Genomic DNA, 18,788 nt, shown 5'->3' with positions numbered 1-18,788 from the left:
GTATTATGTTATTAATTGAGTTTGAATTTGTGGTGTTAGTTTATGACTCTAAGTCCAATAAAATTGGAAATAGAGATAAAGAGATAAGGGTGTCTCAAATCACAAAAGTCATATAATTGGAAAATCAGGCATTTGATTACTGAATTAAATAAGGAAAAAAATAATCCCTTTAATTTTCAACCATGCCACTAAGCCTTCATACTAATTACTAAGATCAACATTAATAATGATTACCTATTAATCTTAATTTCAAAATTAGTCATAATTTTTTTATAATTATAAATCATATATATATATATATACACACCAGTTGAATATTAAAATTTTAATTAAATAATTAGAAATATTTAAATATTTTTAATATACTCTCAACTAGAAGTCAGAAGTTCGGCTTAAAACTTGACCATGTGGTCTAACCACAGCTCAAAACTTGACCATGTGGTCTAACCACAGCTTAAAAATCTTGACCATGTGGTCTAACCACAGCTTAAAACTTGACCATGTGGTAGGACCGAGGAAGTTTCCGGTGGCTCCATAGTTTTATTTTATTAAAAATGGAATTATTTTATTTTTTAAAATGGATAAAATACCGTTTCTAGAGAAGGGGTCTTGTCTAAACCAAAATAGTTTTCACACACATAATTACAAAAACCCAAAAATGTAAAATAATAAATAAATAAAATAAAATAAAATAAATTACAAACCTAACTAATTAGAATTAATGACGCAGCCCCATCCAAAAGATTTAACCATAATTTTCAAACTTCTTCATTTCATCGCCTTTTTCTCTCTTCTCGTTTCTTTTCTCTATTTATATCTCTGTTTTTCCCTCTGAAACTCCAAATCATCTCTTCTTCTTCGTTTCTTTGCTCCGATTCGTTGGAAATGGAAGGCAGTGATTCAATCATCACTCTTTCATCAACTCCTCCATCTCAATCTCCTTCCTCTTCTTCTTCTCCGGCACCACCGCCGCCTGTCGTTCTCAGTCCATGTGCGGCCTGCAAGATTTTGAGGCGGCGATGTGCTGAGGGATGTGTATTGGCGCCCTATTTTCCTCCCACTGAACCGGCGAAGTTCGCCATCGCTCATCGTGTTTTTGGCGCTAGCAATATCATCAAATTCTTGCAGGTCTTTTTTTCATCCGCTTTTTACAGTTTGTGAATTCGTGATTTCTGTTTCTTTTTACTGTGAATGATTTCTGACTGTTACGATCGCTTAGTTTGAAGATTAAATCAATGGATTAGGGCTGAAAATGTACGAACTAGGACCTTGTTACTTTCATTTTTTTCCTTTTCACGTTAATTTGTATGTTAATATGAAACAGACTGTGAAAAGCCGTTTAAGGAGACTCTAACAGGATTGTCAAAAAAGAAGGCAAAAGGTTGTACACATGGAGAAACTGTGCAGTGAGATTTGGAAAATGAAATTTCTAAAGTTGTCTTTTCTTGAGATTTCGTTAGAAGAGCCGTAAATTAATTGAGCAAGCAAAATGGATACCTATGAGACTTTTCTAACGTTTTGTTTGATCCTAATACTTTCTTCCTTGTGTCTTTTCAGCCACTTGACCGATTAAACATCTCAATTTCGATCTCTGCTAAACGTTAGATTATATTTCGATTAACATGTTCACCTAATTTATAATATAGCTTTTTCAAGTGTGGAAGTTTGAAAAGTAGTTGAACCAATCCAACCATTGTTTCACACCAATACCTCTGGTTCTGTTTGTTTCATTCCTTTTGCCTCTTGAAAATCTAGCACAAAAAACTTCAAACAGAGAGAGATTGTCCATTACAGTTTACAATACAAGAAGAGCTCTCTGAAGTATCCAATTTGTTATGAACTGAAAATGTTCTTGGGACATTGATTCTACAGGAACTGCCTGAATCTCAAAGAGCAGATGCAGTGAGCAGCTTGGTTTATGAAGCGAGTGCGAGGATCAGAGATCCTGTTTACGGATCAGCAGGTGCCATTTGCCAACTCCAAAAGCAAGTCAATGAGCTTCAAGCACAGCTAGCCAAGGCCCAAGCAGAAGTCGTCAACATGCAATGCCAACAAGCCAATCTCGTGGCCTTCGTTTGCAGGGAATTAGCTCAATCTCATCAGTCTTCTTTTGATGATTTGAATGCCGACTCTCACAGTGGCTTATTCCAGAGCATCAGCAGCCCAAGCTACTTTGATGATACCAATGTAAACCCACTGTGGGAACCTCTCTGGACATGAACTATGTTACCTCTTTTTGTGCATGTAAGGTGTTTGATAAAAAGTTCCAATGAAGTTTCTCCAAATTCAAGCCAATTTGTGCTTGTGGGTAGGAGAGACTTCGTGGAAAATACAACAGAATTTTACTTTCTTTCTTGTTATGATCAATTTAGTACTCAAATGGACAAAAAAAAATAGGAAAACCAAAGCTTCATTAGGGACACGTCTTTTTCCATAATCTCTCTGTTTAGGCCAAAAAAGAAGAAAAAAAAAAAAAAACAATGCATCTGTCTTGGCATAATCAAAGTGAAAGCGAAGTATACCAATCAATACTATCCAAACAGATATATATATATATTCTTATATTAATCTTTATAAATATGATTAATAAATACGATTACACTATCGAATGCTTAGTTTTATTAATCACCCACCTCATAAGATCGTATAATTCGACTCTTAAAATTAGTAAAGAACACGGGCAACTTTTTAAGGGTATTATTATATTGCTCTCGTTCTTAAATTATATTGATACAATCAAACCCAAAATTTCAATTTTTTTGCGCTAATTTTATAGTTTTCAAATTTATAGCGTTTAAGAGCAAATTTTGTACGTTTAAGATGGGTGATTAATCAAAATTTAAAATTTTACAAATATGATTTTAATTATCATTTCGTTTAATTATGGTCGGAACGTAGTGTAGTATCTAAAGTCGTCAATAACTATTTTAAAGATGAATGGTTCCATCCCCATCCATACAAATTATTGCTTTTTAAATAAAAAAATATCATTAAAAAATATCACCAAAATAATTATAATTGCAATTCAAAACTACATTTTAGCTTTCTGGTGACCTACTTTTTTTCCCCCTCAATAATTAAATATTCTGATCAGAAATAAAAATAAAAATAAAATAAAATAAAATAAAAAAGTTGAAAATCGTCAAGAGCGTTTGTTTTGTTCAAGAAAGTCAAAAGATGGTATTGACCGACACAGACAAATCCAACTATAATGTTGTATTTTGTCTTTTGGATGTTGTTTGTTAAGATTGGTTAATTCTCCTTTAAAAGTTACGGTTCTGTAAATATTCATTATTACTGTCCTTTTGTCCCCCATCTTTTTCAAAAAGTTACTTTCTTTATCCTCTTTCATTAATCATAATGTAGCATAATATCAAATTTATTATCAAATTTATTGGTTTAGGAGTAACTTCATCTTTTTCTATTTTTTTAAAAATAACTTTTAAACGCGTCAAAAATTACGACCCACTTTTTTTAAACTAAAGTTTTATCACTTTTTATTTGCGTTATCAACTAGTAAAATTGCTTATCGATCAGTGATGTTAATGTGTTCAACTTTTGTTGTAACAGCCTAAGTTCATCGCTACTAGATATTGTTCGCTTTAACCCGTTACATATCGCTTTCAACTTCATAGCTTTAAACTATGTCTACTAGGGAGATGTTCGTTTCCCTCTCCAACCAATGTGAGATCTTGTTTTTGTTCCTCTCCAACCCATGTCGTCATAAAGCTTTTTTTGCATATTTTCCGTGAAAATTTTATTTTCTCACTTAACGGTGACTTACCATGTTCAAATTGTAGTCAAAGCAATCGTCCATTGACAAAATCTTGTTGCTAGCTTTAGTTTTTAACTATCGCGTTTTGATTTGTGAACATACTAGAAGGTATAGAACGACAATTCACCTTACACCACTGTGAGAAAATGGTGATATTAACCTTCGAAATCTTCAGTTACATCAGGTTTATTCTAAGATTTTCGTTCTTTGTTCTTTCAAGGCGACAATGATTGACAAAAAAAAAAAAAAAAAGAAGACAATAACAGTAAGATTCATGATTCGAAGAAACAAAAAATGAGAGACAGAAAGGAGATTTAAGAAGAAAGACGAAGATCACCTCGAAATTCAACAATCACCGACATAACTGTTATATTATTTTTTCACGAGTCAATTAACAAAAATCAAAATTTTCTTATTATATCATAACTAAAAAATAATATCATACTAAAAAAATTAATTACAAGAAGAAAAAAAAAAAGAAATATAATTCAATTCGTTAAAATATTTATTAATTAATTTAAAATTAAATATTAAATATGGAAAAGACATAAAGCTCAAGTCTTTTGAGCCTTTTTATAAACATGAAAAAGGAAGAGGGAGAAAATTATAAATCCTTCCTAGTAATTTACTAATTTACCCTCAAGTAAAATTGATGATTTAATTTCTTTAATATGTAATTATTTGCAAATCACTAGGACTAAATTGTAATTTAGCTTCCAAAATTAAAATTAAACTAATAAATTACTAAAGTTTAATTTCCTTTATAATATTTACCGACTTCTTCTTACTAGTAACTTTAAAGTAACTTTTAACCTGAATTATTATTTTCAAATGAAGGTAAATTCAAGTTTTTTCCGCGTGAATTTTATCATTATAATAAATTCTTAAAATTGAATTATATAGTTTTAATTTTGTAAATATTTTTAAAACTTATCGAATTAAATAGACAATTTTTAAAATTTGTTGGAGAATATAGTCCCGTCTCATGATATCCATAAAGTACGTGAACATTATCAATTCTCTAAGTTTACTTAGAGGGAGGCTAAATTTGTAATTTAATATTTATTTTAATTGAGATAAAAAAATTAAATTACAAATTTAGTTCCTCCGTTTTATTTAATTCAAAAAATTAAAAAATTTAGACCCAAAATAAATAAAAAATTAAATTATTTAAAGTTAGATGGATTAAAAATATATATAAATTTAAAAATAAACAAATAAATTTATAATTAAACAATTAAAAAAAGGAAAAAACATCAAAAGATCTAGAATAAACTAAGTCAAACTTTGAGTCAAACAAAGGCTTCTACTTTGTCCACATCCTTCTTTTCCCATCTAACATGTTTAAACAAAAACATGAAATTTTGTAATTTTTTTTAATTATGTAAAAAAAATGTTGTCTATTTCTGAAATTTGACTCTTTTTCTTTCCAATTTTAATGTAACATGAAATGGAGGGTTATTTTTCAAATGAAATTCTATAATTTTGACCTTAATTTTGGCTCGGGAGAACGTGACAATACCTGACATCCGAGTAAAATAGGTGTACATGAATAAACCGATACTACATCCAAATGAGAGAGATTTTAAAGATATAATAATAAAAAATACTTAAAATAATCGAAAGTTACTGTTCAAATTTCTAATAATTAAAAAAAAATTAAACTTATAAAAACTTAGAAAATAGGAATTATTTAGCACAAAATAACACGTGTACATAGTGAGGGCTTGTAACACGAGCTGGTTGGTGAGCTGCCTTGCTTAGTTGGCGAACACTTTTCACATGGACCAATTCTTTCACAAAGATTGAGATCGGGTTCATGTTAAATCACGACTAAACTCATATTAAAAAAAATGTGAATTGATATATTACATCATATTTATATTTATTTGAATAGTAATTATTTTATTTTTATTATTATATTTAAAAATGCTTATAAAATCAAACATTATATTAAATTTGAATATTAAAAGGGAAATTGATATAAATAATTACAAATTTATTTATTTATATAAAATTGGCTTACCTTTTATTATGTACTATAAGACTACGGACATTTGGTTGCAAAGGAATAAAGTAAAAGGGGCTGCGGACTTCAAATTCAAAGTACACCCAATTTTCCTCATCAATTTCAAAGTACAGCCCTTTTTAGATCCAACGGTCAATATTTATTTATTTATTTTACTAGAGGCGTCTATTATAAGTAGGATCTAGCTCTGACCAGTGACTCGCACCATTCTGATACCATTTATAACGGTTCAGAGCCCACGCTAATAGAAATTGTCCGCTTTAATTCGTTATGCATCACCGTCAGTCTCACAATTTTAAAATGCGTCTACTAGAAATTAGATTTTCGTACTGAATTGTTCCTTTTCACTTTAACTAAGGTGCCATCTGATAAAATTAGTTTTTGTCAAATTTTAAATTAATTTAATGTTTAATTTTCAATTAAAGAAACGTTTAAATGGGATTAGAGTAATTTTTAATTATTTAAAAATATGAATATGTGGGCTAACTAGCATGAAAAATTTGGGCCAAAAACAGGGGAGTATCCAGTTCGATGGATTTGGGCCTGAGCATGATTAAGGCCCAAGCCCATCCGAAAAATTTCCAGCCTAAAACTAAAACTGAAGATATAATATAAATATAATGTGATATCTCAACTTTGGTTGGGGAGGAGAACGAAACACCCTTATGGATTTGAAAATCTTTCCCTAATAGACGTGTGATAAAGCCTTGAGGGGAAGCCCGAAAGGAAAATCCTAAAGAGGACAATATTTTTGCGTAGTGGCGTGCTTGGGCCATTACAAATGGTATTAGAGTCAGACACCGGACTATGTGCCAGCAAGGAGGTTGTTCTCCGAAGGGAAAAGACACGAGGCGGTGTGCCTGTAAGGACGCTGGGCCCTAAAGGGAGATGAATTTGGTGGGGTCCCATATCTCTTAGAGAAATGAACGAGTGCCTACACTGGACTATGTACCAGCGACGAGGTTGTTCCTCGAAGGGAGAAGACACGAGACAGTGTGACTGCAAAGACGCTGGCCCCGAAGGGAGATGGATTTGGTGTGGTCTCATGTCTCTTAGAGAAATGAACGAGTGCCAGCGAGGATACTGGGCTCTGAAGGGGTGGGCTGTGATATCCCACATTAGTTGGAGATGAGAACCATTGTAAAAACTTTTACATGTAGATGCCTCATAAATATAGTGCTTGGGCCGTTTTATATATATATATATATATATATATATATATATATATATATATATATATATATATATATTTTAATATTTAAAGTTGTAGGAATTGTATCATATATATTATATACGATTGAATTTATTAAGATGTTATATACTTTTAATAAAAAATTATTTTTGGAAACTAAATATTTAAAAATAAATTTTATTTTTAATATTTAATTTTTTTAAAATTATCTCGTATATATTATATATAATTGAATTTATTAAAATGTTATATACTATTAATAAAAAATATTTTTTGAAACTAAATATTAAAAACAAAATTTATTTTTAATATTTAATTTTTTAGAAATTATCTCGTATATGATTGAATTTATTAAGATATTATATACATTTAATAAAAATGATTTTTTGAAACTAAATATTTAAAATAAATTTTATTTTTAATATTTAAATATTTAGAAATTATCTCATATATATTATATATGATTGAATTTATTAAGATGTTATATACTTCTAATAAAAATTATTTTTTAAAACTAAATATTTAAAATAAATTTTATTTTTAATATTTAAATTTTTAGAACTTATCTCGTATATATTATATATAATTTAATTTATTAAGATGTTATATACTCTTAATAAAAATTATTTTTTAAAATTAAATATTTAAATAAATTTTATTTTTAATATTTAAATGTTAGAAATTATCTCGTATATATTATATATGACTGAATTTATTAAGATGTTTTAATAAAAAATATTTTTTGAAACTAAATATTTAAAATAAATTTTATTTTTAATATTTAAACTTTTAGAAATTATTTTGTATATATTATATATCATTGAATTTATTAAGATGTTATTTACTAATAATAAAAATTATTTTTTGAAACTAAATATTTAAAATAAATTTTATTTTAACATTTAAATTTTTAAAAATTATCTTGTATATAATTTATATGATTGAATGTATTAAGAGGTTATATATTATTAATAAAAAATATTTTTTGAAACTAAATATTTAAAATAAATTTTATTTTTAATATCTAAATTTTTAGAAATTATTTCGTATATATTATATATGATTGAATTTATTAAGATGTTATATACTAATAATAAAAATTATTTTTTGAAATAAATAAATTTTATTTTTAATATTTAAAATTTTAAAAATATCTCGTATATATGATTGAATTTATTAAAATTTTTAATAAAAATTATGAAACTAAATATTTAAAATAAATTTGATCTATTTTAAATTTTAGCCTAATAAAATTTTGATATAAAATTTACACGTAAGCAAGTCACGTCAGCTTTAAAAAGCCAAATCAACAATTCGTCTCTCACACTAAACCCTCTCCAAATTCCGACGGCTAAGAGTTAAACGCCATAGTTTCCGAGCAGCTTCGTGATTCCATGGACGCCTTAGGATTCGAATCGGACCCCATGGACGCCTTAGGATTCGAATCGGACCCCATGGACGCCTTAGGATTCGAATCGGACCTCGACCTTGCCTACAACCTCCAACTCGAAGAAGCTCTCGCCGCATCACTCGCTTCATCCTCCTCCTCCGCCTCAATTCCTCGGCCGGGATTTCAAGAATTCGAACGTGATGATATCTCTAGAACCGCCTCAATCCACTCCAGGGACATCGAGAATGACGATCAGATATTCCAAGATTGGTTGCAATCGGAATTTGAGATGCGCAGGACTGTCGGGGAAGTTGATCGTCGGGTTCGTAATCACGGTTTCGCGAGGGAGATTCTAAACATTTCCGATGATGACTGTGACGAGTGGGGTGATACTTCTCAGAATCACTTCTTCGGCGAGGGATGCTCGAAGGGCGTTGAGAATCAGGGCGTTTTTAAGCTCTATTTCAAGGGTTTGGTGAGTGAGGAAGGGATTGGAATTGAGAGACGTTTGGTAGCTGGAATCGGTGTTGCTATTTGCAACCCGGAGGACGAATTAGTGTTCGAGGTGAAAAAACACCTTGTAGGGAATGAAAGGAGTAAAATAGTGGCTGAGTTTAAGGCTTTGATCACAGGACTGGACGCAGCTATGGATTTGAAATTGAAGCGCCTTTGTTTTTACTGCGACTACTACCCTCTTTATCAATTTGTAAGCCTTCTCTGTGCTCTTGTTTGTTGTTTTAATCTTGAACAAATTTCTTGCAATTACTTGTTTATCCACAACCTCATGATGTTTTAACTTTGAAGTGCTCCCAAGATCATTCTGTATTATAAAACTTTAGCTGTCTTCAATAATTATCTGGTTTCTTGAGCACCTACTTAGGATGTAGGACTTCAATGCTGAAGATGACTGTAAAACTTGTATTGGCAATGTTGGTTAAAACCCATTTTAAATCTATTCTTAGGCCACTTGAGGAACTAGATCTGTTTCTATTTTTACACGAGTGGATGGAATTGCAAAATGATGCACTGTGAAGGTTCCTTGTTTAGTTCCAAACTTTAAGGATAGACCCCATAATTTTCAAGCAACTTTGATAAAAAAATGGTGACGATTTTCATGTCGAGCATCAAGTTGATAGAAAGAAATATCATATTGAGCTTGACAAACCTTGAAGAGGATGGATGTGCTTTAAAGTGATATTGAAAATGGTAAGATATACTAACAGTTGATGTTGCAGATGGCAGTTATTTGACTATATTGGGCTAGTATTATTATTGGGGCGTCTTACCATTTTTAGTTATGGGTCCTCAAGGCTGTAGCTTGTAGTCATCCTTTCCAAATAATGGTTTAAGGTCTGCTTTTAACAAAAGCAATTTTCCGAAAAAGGTTATTTGGATGTGTTCCTAAGCTTCTACGTTTTTGTTTGAAATGGTTGTTCTCAGGTTAAGTTTTCGATTTGCAATTTATTTCTAGAACTACAACAAACAATCTTATTATTTAAGCCGTGAACAGGTTAGTGGCAAATGGCCACCGAAGCAGCGCAAGATTGTCGCTCTACTTGATCGGGTAACTCATCTGCAACAAGCACATTTTGACTCTTGCTATCCCAGGCTTGTGGCTAGGCATGATATCAAATTTGCGTTCAAACTAGCGCGAGAGGCAATAGTTCCTCAGATCACACGACCTGTTGATCCTGCCCCAAAGAAGAAGCTCCATGAGACTTGTGTTATTTGTTTGGAGGAGTGTGATTTTAATAGGATGTTTGCAGTCGATGGGTGCTCGCATCGGTACTGCTCTTCTTGTATGAAACAACATGTGGAAGTGAAATTACTTCAAGGATTGGTGCCTAAGTGTCCGCATGATGGGTGTAAGTTTGACCTTAATGTCGATAGCTGTGCAAAATTCTTGACACCTAAAGATATGGCTACGATGCGCCAACGTATTAAAGAAGCTTCCATACCCGTTTCTGAGAAAGTTTATTGTCCATATCCAAGATGTTCGGCTCTAATGACAAAAGTCGAGGTCTTGGAATACACTAGAGACATCTTTAGTGGTGCCAACCAATCTGGAATGCGGAAATGCATGAAGTGTCATGGTCTTTTCTGTATCAACTGCAAGGTTCCTTGGCATAATCGTGTTTCCTGCAATGACTACAAAAGGTCAAATAATCTTCCCACTGATGATGTGAAATTGAAGTCCCTGGCTTCAACATGTCTGTGGCGCCAATGTGTGAAGTGTAATCACATGATTGAACTTGCTGAAGGTTGCTATCACATGACTTGCAGGTAACCTTATTTCTATTGAAACATAACTCTGTTAATAACTCTCTCTTTAACCTGAATTTACACGTTATTGTGGATTTTAGAATCTTCCATTATAATTACTCTTGGCCTGGTCCAAACTCAGGTGTTTCCATCTGACTTTAAATTCTTGTTTGGCATGTAATTCTGACAGTCTTTACACTTTTCTGCATAACATGTTGAATTTGATTGAAGGGCAGGAGTCAAAATAGTAATATACATCAAAAATGGAATGAAACAAGCTTTATTTGTTTGATTTCGTATACATTAGGTTTATCGATGGTGGAACTGAAACAGCCCAAGCCCACTGCTAGCAGATATTATCTATTTTTAGGCTTTCCTTTCAAGGTTTTAAAACGCGTTTACTAGGGATAGGTTTCCACACCCTTATAAGGAATGCTTCATTCCCCTCTCTAACCGATGTGGGATCTCACCATCCACCCCCCTTAGGAGCCCAACATCCTCACTGGCACACCACCCGGTTTCTGGCTTTGATACCATTTGTAACAGTCCAAGTTCACCGCTAGCATATATTGTTCTCTTTGGGCTCTCCCTCTTGGGCTTCCTCTCAAGGTTTTTAAAACGTGTCTGCTAGGGAGAGGTTTCCAAACACTTGTAAGAAATGCCTCATTCCCCTCTCCAACCGATGTGAGATTTCACAATCCACCCCCTTAGGGTCCCAACGTCATTGCTGGCACATCGCCTAGTGTCTGGGTCGAAATATCATATTTGCTTTCTGCATGTACACCATAAATGTCTAGAATATCCTATTTGTGAGTAATTTAAACTTTGTACCTGCAAGTTTTCTAAACCAAATGTAGTATGCACTCATTTATCCTTTGCATCTAGCTTTGACTCTACCTCAAAATAAACTTTTTCTCATCTTTTTGTTGCAGATGTGGTCATGAATTTTGCTATAAATGTGGAGGAGAATGGAAAGATAAAAAGGCGACATGTTCTTGTCCGCTTTGGGCTGAAAATCATATTCTGTACAACGATGATAATAGAGAATTCAATCATGACGGTCGATTCTACGACGAAGAAGATGAAGAAGACGAGCTTTATGATTCAGATGATGAGTTTTACTACATCTGATAAAGAACAAAACCATCTTCCTTCTAGCTCACTCTTCAATATCACTCAAATAATCCAACTTGGGATTTGATGTTTTGCGTGTAAATTTCCTGTTCATAGTTTTAACATATTTGAACTTAGAAATGATTCAAATGTTCAGATGTAACTTTTGTGTTTGAACTTCTCCTTTTGGATCTCCCCTTTTGAAGCAGGTTTTAGTCAATGAAGTTTGCTCATTCTAGTTCTACAGCCCAAGATTGTCTCCCCTAGCGTCTGCGTCATCTGTTATTTAACATGTATGGTTGATAAGTATGTAATTAAAAAACAACTTAGGACCCGACCCAACTCAACCTAAAAATAAATGGTTGGATTGAGCTGGATTAGTTCATGGTTGGATTGGGCTGGGTTAGTTTGTGAACGTTATTCAATTCATTTTTGTAGCTAACCAGACTAATCTAAAATTTTAGGTACACTATTATTTTTCTACGTTAAATAATATATTCATATTATGATCCAATGATATCAAAACCTTTTTAATGATTTATATTATAATGTTTGAAAAAGTCAAAGTTGATTGTAACACCTCATTATTAGTCAGCACATAGTTTCTTTAATCTTTAATGATAATGATAAAATATATATATATAGTTCCTTCCAAGTTCCAGCGCAGAAGAGGATTGGCTGTCATATTAATCTCCAGTTTAATCGTTTAATGACTCATCCTAATCCATATATAATCATATATAATGATATTCTAATCTTTTATTTATAATTATATATATTAAAATTTATTTCTCAATTACTCCTTATTTAATTTCATTTAAAATGGTTGGCTGAAATTGAAATGCACGACAGACACTGTCACACTAGCGTTTACTTTACGGTTCATAAATTTTGTATTTAAAAATTAAAAAAAAAACGGTTAAATTTGATACCGCATCTCCATTTTCCTAAAATATAATATTCAAATTTCCAGGTAAAAATTCAACTTCTCGACTATTTATAAATAATTTTTTTATTATTAATTACTTAATTCTGAGTAGTTTATGACGTCATAAAAAATTATAACATGAATTGAATTATTAAAAATATATTTATAAAGGTAAAAAAAAAGGAAGAAATAACACGTCAGACGATGATGGATAATGAGAAAAGAGGAAAATAATAAATAAATAATAATGGCCACCGAAACGGTTGAGATTGGGGAAGGGGCCGGGCAGGGGTAGAGCCGTCATATATTAAAATCCCAAAACCACTCTCTCTCTCTTATTTTTAAATAAAGTAATAATAAATAATAAATAAATAAATAATTGAATTCGTCTTCGTCGTCGTCCCCACTCACCAGCACCAGCACCAGCACCAACACCAGCACCACCACCACCATTGCCTTTTCACTTCCCTTTCTTCGTCAACATTTCGGCTACGAACCCTAGATTCTTCTCTCTCCTTTTTACTTTGCGTCTCATTCAAGCCTTTTCGCTCTCACTTCGTTTCTGTTTCGGTTTATGTTTCTTTATTTGATTTTCATTTCACTGCCACGACACTGAATTTTATGCCAGCTTTTGATTCGTTTTTCCACGTCGTCCGGCGACACGGTCGTACTGTGCCGTGATTTGGATCTGTGGACGGTATGAGTTCCGCGGTGCCGCCGTCTTATGCTGCTCGCTATGGAGCGGGAGGTAGTGGCGGTGAACCGGAGAATTTTGGAGATCAAGCTATGGAGTTCGTCAAGGCGGCTGGGGAGATGGCTATGGAGTTCGGGAAGGGATGTAGGGATATAGTGTTGCAGAGTTTTGGAGATAATGAATCGTATATTGTGAAGACGTTTGGGAAGGGATCGTACATTGAGAAGAAAGTGAGAGGGCCTTGTGAGAAGGTTTGTGGTAAATTGCGGTTCATCAATGACTACTTGCCTGAGGATAAGGATCCATTTCATGCCTGGATGGTCATACTGTCCGTTTCGGTTGTTGTTCTGGCAGGTGAAATTCTGGAGCTCGCTAGTGCTGTATCTGTGAAATTTTGAACTTCGTGTTTTTCGAATTTTACCTCGTTTTCGCGCTTCGAGCTGACTGAAGAATTTCATCTCAATCGCGTTTTTAATGGTTTCTTTCTTGTTTGCTGAAGAATTTCCTCTGAAAAGTCTCTTCAATTACTGGTTTGTTTTTCTGCAGTTTTAACTCTAAGTGTTCAACGCGATGATCTTCCCATCTCATCGATTAAGAAAGTTTACATACATCCTCCGAGCGCTAGGCGAGTAATGCTCCCCGACGGTAGATTCTTGGCATATAAGGAGCAAGGTGTTTCTGCGGACAGAGCTAGATTTTCAATAATCGGTCCTCATTCCTTCCTCTCTTCTCGGCTTGCAGGTTGTGTAGGAGGCGCTTGAAATTTCGAGAAAATTTATGCTAAATTATTCCTGTATATCTTTGTGCAATCTTTTCTGTTTGTTAATTTGAACTTATTTTCATACTGTTCTTATCCTAAGGAATGCCTGGGCTTAAGACTTCACTGTTGGAAGAGTTTGGCATTCGCTTGTTGACATATGATCTCCCGGGCTTTGGAGAGAGCGATCCTCATCCTCAAAGAAACCTTGAATCATCAGCAATGGACATGTCATTTTTAGCAAATGCTGTAGGTGTCAACGACAGATTTTGGGTAATAGGGTATTCCACAGGGAGCATGCATGCTTGGGCAGCTCTGAGGTATATTCCTGATAAACTTGCAGGTATGAATAAGGCAATGCCATTTTTCTTCAGTTGAATGCTCAAACTCAAAACTCAATTCAGAATGTAAAACTAATGAAACAAGCAACGACTTGTATGAACCCCTAGCTTAAATTCTGTAAACCATTTTTGAATTGAATACATTTTCAGAGTTGCAATGACGATATGTTGGTTGTAGAATCTCTGATTTAATTGACATCGTGCTGCAGGTGCTGCTATGTTTGCTCCAATGGTTAATCCCTATGATCCAAGTATGACCAAGGAGGAAAGACGTGCAACATGGAAGAAATGGAGTAGAAAGCGGAAATTTATGTACTTCTTAGCTCGAAGATTTCCTCCTGTTCTTCCTCTGTCTTACCGCAATAGCTTCCTGTCTGGGAAGCATGATCAGATTGATAAATGGTTGGCATTATCACTAGGAAAAAGGGTGAGACCTCATCATCTACAATCACAGTTGGTTCATAATCGCGTTCCTTCTATTGAAAAATGCTTTTCCGTATTATTGATGATTAAACATCTATGATATTGATATGCTAAGAACGTGTTCATGTTTCTCAAGTCTTGATTGAACGCCTATTATATGCTGATGTCCAATTCCATGTTTTGTTATGTTTTCATGTGTAATGTTTTAGTCCTAGACATCTAATGTCAAGTCTTTGCGCAAAACATCATAGTGCTTGGTCCAAGCCTTTAGATTTTGTGAACTGGTATACTTTGTCGAGAATTGTTGGGAGGGAGTTTCATATTGGCTAATTTAGGGAATGATCTGGGTTTATAAGTAAGAAATACATCTCCATTGGTATGAGGTCTTTTAGGGAAGCTCAAAGCAAAGCCACAAGAGTTTATGCTCAAAGCGACAATATCATACCATTGTAGAGATCCGTGGTTCCTAACACTATTTTCTTGAGATTGCACAGAAACTTTATCCACCGAGAATCTAATCATCACTTTTTTTCAGGATAGAGCTTTAGTAGAGGATCCTATCCACGAAGAGTTCTGGCAAAGGGACGTAGAAGAATCAATCAGGCAAGGTAATACAAAACCGTTTGTGGAGGAAGCTACACTACTGGTATCAGATTGGGGTTTCAGGCTTCACGATCTCAGATTACAGAAACGTGTAGTAAAATCTGTGATTCATTGGCTGAAGTCTTTGCTAGGTGATGTCCAAGACGACTTTACTGGCTTCCTTGGTCCAATTCATATATGGCAGGTTAGATTTTGATTACCGATGTTCATCAGGTTTGATTAAAAATTTAAAAGAAACCAATAGATTTAGATAGGAAGGACGATAAAATTAACCAATGGCACCATGACAGTATTGATTACAAATAACGAAGAAGAAACTAATAGATCTGGATAGGAAGGAAGATAAAATCAACCAAATTTGATACTCAGATACTCGGATACTCGGTTTGATAACCCGCTACTAATTCTTTGTCTGCTTCTGGTAAATCAAAAGGTAATCTCTCGCAAACTAAGGAGGAAAGACGAAAAATAACGAACCCTATTAGAAACCGTAGCAGTTTTCTAATTCCATCTCGTCTACTCATCTTTGTATTAAGATGGTATCGATGCCCATTGCCATATTATTAAAGTGGCTATTGATCACTTGAACTGGCTGATGAATGACATCTGACCAATTGTTTTTCAAATCCTAATTGGAGCTGTGAATTGTAGTTTGGTTTGCCTCTCCCTTTTGATCTCATATTTTCATTCAAACAGGGGATGGATGATATGGTGGTTCCACCATCAATGACCGATTACGTTCATCGGATCCTACCCGGAGCTGCAGTCCATAAGCTCCCATATGAAGGCCATTTTACCTACATCTACTTCTGTGACGAATGCCACAGACAGATATTCACTACCCTCTTTGGAACCCCACAAGGCCAACTGAACAACTGTTCTGTAGATCAGACTTCCTCCGATTGCGACACAGAAGATCTCGACGTTCAAACCGTCGGTGATTCTGCCACAGACTAAGAGATAGCTATGTTGTAATTCACTACAGATGATGTATATACCACACAACGGCTCCGTTGCTCCTCTACCAGGTACGCAGGAGAAAGAAAGTTCTCTATTTCCTTTTCATTTTTTGGAAAATTATGAGGTTTAAGTGTAGTTAGGGGTCTAGTGAAGATGCTGTCAAAGGGGCAAGTTGTTCCTTGCAATAGAAATATTACCGAATCAGAATCTTCTGATTCTTAAATTCGTTAACACTTTTACACTGCTTGGATGTCTCATTGAACACGAGAGTTCAATAAAAATTCAATTCATTACGAAAGAAAATTTGTTCATTTTGTTAGTCTCTATTGATGGATCAGTTTCAAGATCAAAAGGCTCATGGCAAATTTATTGAAAGAAACAGGTCCAGATATTGTTCATAACCTATCAATAAGAGATGAAGTAAAAGCAAATAGAGGTCAGACCTATTCCCAGGCTTGACATCCTTTATCCACAGAGAGCAAGGAAGAAATTGAATGAATTCAAATGGAAAACTCTGCTCCTTCAACCACATCTAGCCCTTCGATCCAAGTACAAGGAAGCGGTCGAGACATAGACGATCATCGTCTAACCATCTGTGGAACAAAAACCAGAAGGTAAGATGGCTCTTGCCTCACCATCCAGAACAAGCTCGTCGCCATTCCTCAAGCATTTCGTTTGGAATTTCGCCCTGAAACACATTCAGCAAGTACCCAACTCAATGAAATGATAACTTGAAATTCAAATGAGAAGGTAGAGATTTGCCAAGAACAAGCTTATTACAGGTATCTCTTCTTAATTTCTCTCAAGTCGATTGCTTCAACCCGAACCATGATCGTCTCTCCGACGTAGACTGGTAACTTAAAATTCAAGCTTTGTGACACATAGATGGCTCCTGGCTACAATCATCCACATACATTAAAAGCTCTCAAACAAGCGTAAGTGCCATTTTTCAGTCCCCATAAAGTTCTGTGTGTAAGAAATGCAGACCATCTAGACTTACAAAATGAGAGGAAATGACATGAGGGAACATTGATGCAACAAGCATCCCATGAACAAGACGATCGTCGAATCCAGCACGTCGGGCTAAAGCCGAATCAAAATGCAGAGGATTTGAGTCATGACTCACTTTGGAGTACTCCAAAACATCTTCACTGGTGAAGATTCTGGTATGGCTCAAGATATCTCCAACTTTGAGCACATTAGAAGTTGAAGAAGAGAAGCATTTCAAAGAAGAAGAAATATAGGATGAGACTAAACCTCCCCTACTTAGCATACTTGTAAAGGGTCTATAAGTATCAGTCAAATGTCTACCACAAACAAGCCTGTAACAAGAGAACAAAGGGCAGCCATTAAAAGCACTAGAGAAAAGAATGTCAGAAGTGTTTGGTTATACAACCAGGATGCTCAACGAAGTCATTAAAACTTGGGCTTGGCATTTCATCAAACACCTTGTGGGCAAAGCGAGGATTCAAAGAACAAAGGGAGAAATGAACAAATTTGGAAAGTAAAAGAAAGCAGATTACCTGTAATTACAACGATTATGAGAAATGGTGTAGCCCTTTAGTTGTATTGAATAAATGGGTCCACTCAAAGATGGAGGGAAGCTGAGTTGTAATACTCTCAGTAAGATAACCAAAGATGTGTCGTTTCGTCGCAGACTTCCTTCAAATGAGCACTTACTGTACTCTGTTGAATTAATCTTATCCTTTTCGAGGTTTTTTTTTTTTTTTTTTTTTTTTTTTTTTTTTTTTTTTTTTTTGGAAGGTTATATTCATAACACTTCCAACTTTAATTTTTTTTCGAAATATATATTTTTTTTATTAAAATGAAGAATTTTATTTTGTAAAAAAAAAAAAAATAATTATGAAGCTATGAAATTAAAAATTTAGTCTCAATTTTTACCTATTAAAAGAATTCCAATTTTTTTTTTAATTTACAATTAAATCTATACCTTATTTGATTAGTAGCTAATAAATTATGATTTATGTTTTTGAAAATGTTTTTCACTTCATAGGTTAGGTTGGATTGGCTTTTTTCAAACCAATCCAAACTTTTGGATTGGATTGGCGTTGTTCTAAATAATATTTTATTTTCACCTATTCCGAGTGTTGAAGACCATTGACTATCGAGTGCTGAAGACCACGGACTCAACCGAGTGTCGAAGACCACGGACTCAACCGAGTGCCGGACTCAACCGAGTGCCGGACTCAACCGAGTGCCGGACTCAACCGAGTGTCAAAGACCACGGACTCACCCGAGTGTCGAAGACCACGGACTCACCCGAGTGTCGAAGACCACGGACTCACCCGAGTGTCGAAGAC

General features: G+C 34.0%; 4 protein-coding genes across 7 annotated transcripts; 3 read left to right on the top strand and 1 right to left on the bottom strand.

Annotated features, from left to right (window-relative positions):
- The first annotated feature begins 779 nt into the window (after window positions 1-779).
- LOC111776851 (LOB domain-containing protein 1) lies at window positions 780-2,360 on the top strand. The gene is made up of 2 exons (XM_023656242.2): window positions 780-1,128; window positions 1,873-2,360. The coding sequence occupies exons 1-2, from the start codon at window positions 886-888 to the stop codon at window positions 2,218-2,220; spliced, it is 591 nt and encodes a 196-aa protein (XP_023512010.2). The 5' UTR covers window positions 780-885; the 3' UTR covers window positions 2,221-2,360.
- A 6,030-nt stretch (window positions 2,361-8,390) lies between these two features.
- LOC111776808 (E3 ubiquitin-protein ligase RSL1) lies at window positions 8,391-12,007 on the top strand. The gene is made up of 3 exons (XM_023656185.2): window positions 8,391-9,092; window positions 9,897-10,669; window positions 11,581-12,007. Exons 1-3 carry the CDS (start codon window positions 8,391-8,393, stop codon window positions 11,777-11,779), a joined length of 1,674 nt encoding a protein of 557 aa, XP_023511953.2. The 3' UTR covers window positions 11,780-12,007.
- Window positions 12,008-13,080: 1,073 nt separating this feature from the next.
- Window positions 13,081-18,226, top strand: LOC111776814 (uncharacterized). 4 transcript variants are annotated; one of them, XR_002812302.2, is made up of 7 exons: window positions 13,081-13,737; window positions 13,930-14,124; window positions 14,244-14,483; window positions 14,691-14,908; window positions 15,440-15,691; window positions 16,204-16,535; window positions 16,943-18,226. XR_002812302.2 is itself a non-coding variant. In XM_023656193.2 (6 exons), the coding sequence occupies exons 1-6, from the start codon at window positions 13,389-13,391 to the stop codon at window positions 16,462-16,464; spliced, it is 1,515 nt and encodes a 504-aa protein (XP_023511961.2). In that variant the 5' UTR covers window positions 13,081-13,388; the 3' UTR covers window positions 16,465-16,690. The 4 variants fall into 4 exon arrangements, 1 of the variants encoding a protein (XP_023511961.2); XR_002812301.2 differs by having other exon boundaries at window positions 16,850-18,226; XR_015412161.1 differs by having other exon boundaries at window positions 16,806-18,226.
- Window positions 16,806-17,740, bottom strand: LOC111776855 (3-hydroxyacyl-[acyl-carrier-protein] dehydratase, mitochondrial). The gene is made up of 3 exons (XM_023656250.2): window positions 17,468-17,740; window positions 17,248-17,363; window positions 16,806-17,155 (listed from the first exon to the last, which is right to left on the bottom strand). The coding sequence occupies exons 1-3, from the start codon at window positions 17,738-17,740 to the stop codon at window positions 17,053-17,055; spliced, it is 492 nt and encodes a 163-aa protein (XP_023512018.1). The 3' UTR covers window positions 16,806-17,052.
- Window positions 18,227-18,788: the final 562 nt, after the last annotated feature.

The sequence above is a fragment of the Cucurbita pepo genome, chromosome 16 (genome assembly GCF_057944985.1).
Source record: "Cucurbita pepo subsp. pepo isolate OVF chromosome 16, ASM5794498v1, whole genome shotgun sequence".
NCBI classification, from domain to species: Eukaryota; Viridiplantae; Streptophyta; class Magnoliopsida; order Cucurbitales; family Cucurbitaceae; genus Cucurbita; species Cucurbita pepo.
This window is presented reverse-complemented; position numbering and strand designations above follow the sequence as displayed.

Coding starts and splice junctions, on each gene's coding strand:
- LOC111776855 (XM_023656250.2), bottom strand. CDS start 17,740: ATGCTAAGTAGGGGAGGTTTAGTCTCATCCTATATTTCTTCTTCTTTG. Junction 17,364..17,467: donor ATGTCATTTCCTCTCATTTT/GTAAGTCTAGAT, acceptor GGATGATTGTAG/CCAGGAGCCATCTATGTGTC. Junction 17,156..17,247: donor GAAATTAAGAAGAGATACCT/GTAATAAGCTTG, acceptor AATGTGTTTCAG/GGCGAAATTCCAAACGAAAT.
- LOC111776808 (XM_023656185.2), top strand. CDS start 8,391: ATGGACGCCTTAGGATTCGAATCGGACCCCATGGACGCCTTAGGATTC. Junction 9,093..9,896: donor ACTACCCTCTTTATCAATTT/GTAAGCCTTCTC, acceptor AGCCGTGAACAG/GTTAGTGGCAAATGGCCACC. Junction 10,670..11,580: donor TGCTATCACATGACTTGCAG/GTAACCTTATTT, acceptor TTTTTGTTGCAG/ATGTGGTCATGAATTTTGCT.
- LOC111776814 (XM_023656193.2), top strand. CDS start 13,389: ATGAGTTCCGCGGTGCCGCCGTCTTATGCTGCTCGCTATGGAGCGGGA. Junction 14,909..15,439: donor CATTATCACTAGGAAAAAGG/GTGAGACCTCAT, acceptor ACTTTTTTTCAG/GATAGAGCTTTAGTAGAGGA. Junction 15,692..16,203: donor GTCCAATTCATATATGGCAG/GTTAGATTTTGA, acceptor TCATTCAAACAG/GGGATGGATGATATGGTGGT.
- LOC111776851 (XM_023656242.2), top strand. CDS start 886: ATGGAAGGCAGTGATTCAATCATCACTCTTTCATCAACTCCTCCATCT. Junction 1,129..1,872: donor ATATCATCAAATTCTTGCAG/GTCTTTTTTTCA, acceptor TTGATTCTACAG/GAACTGCCTGAATCTCAAAG.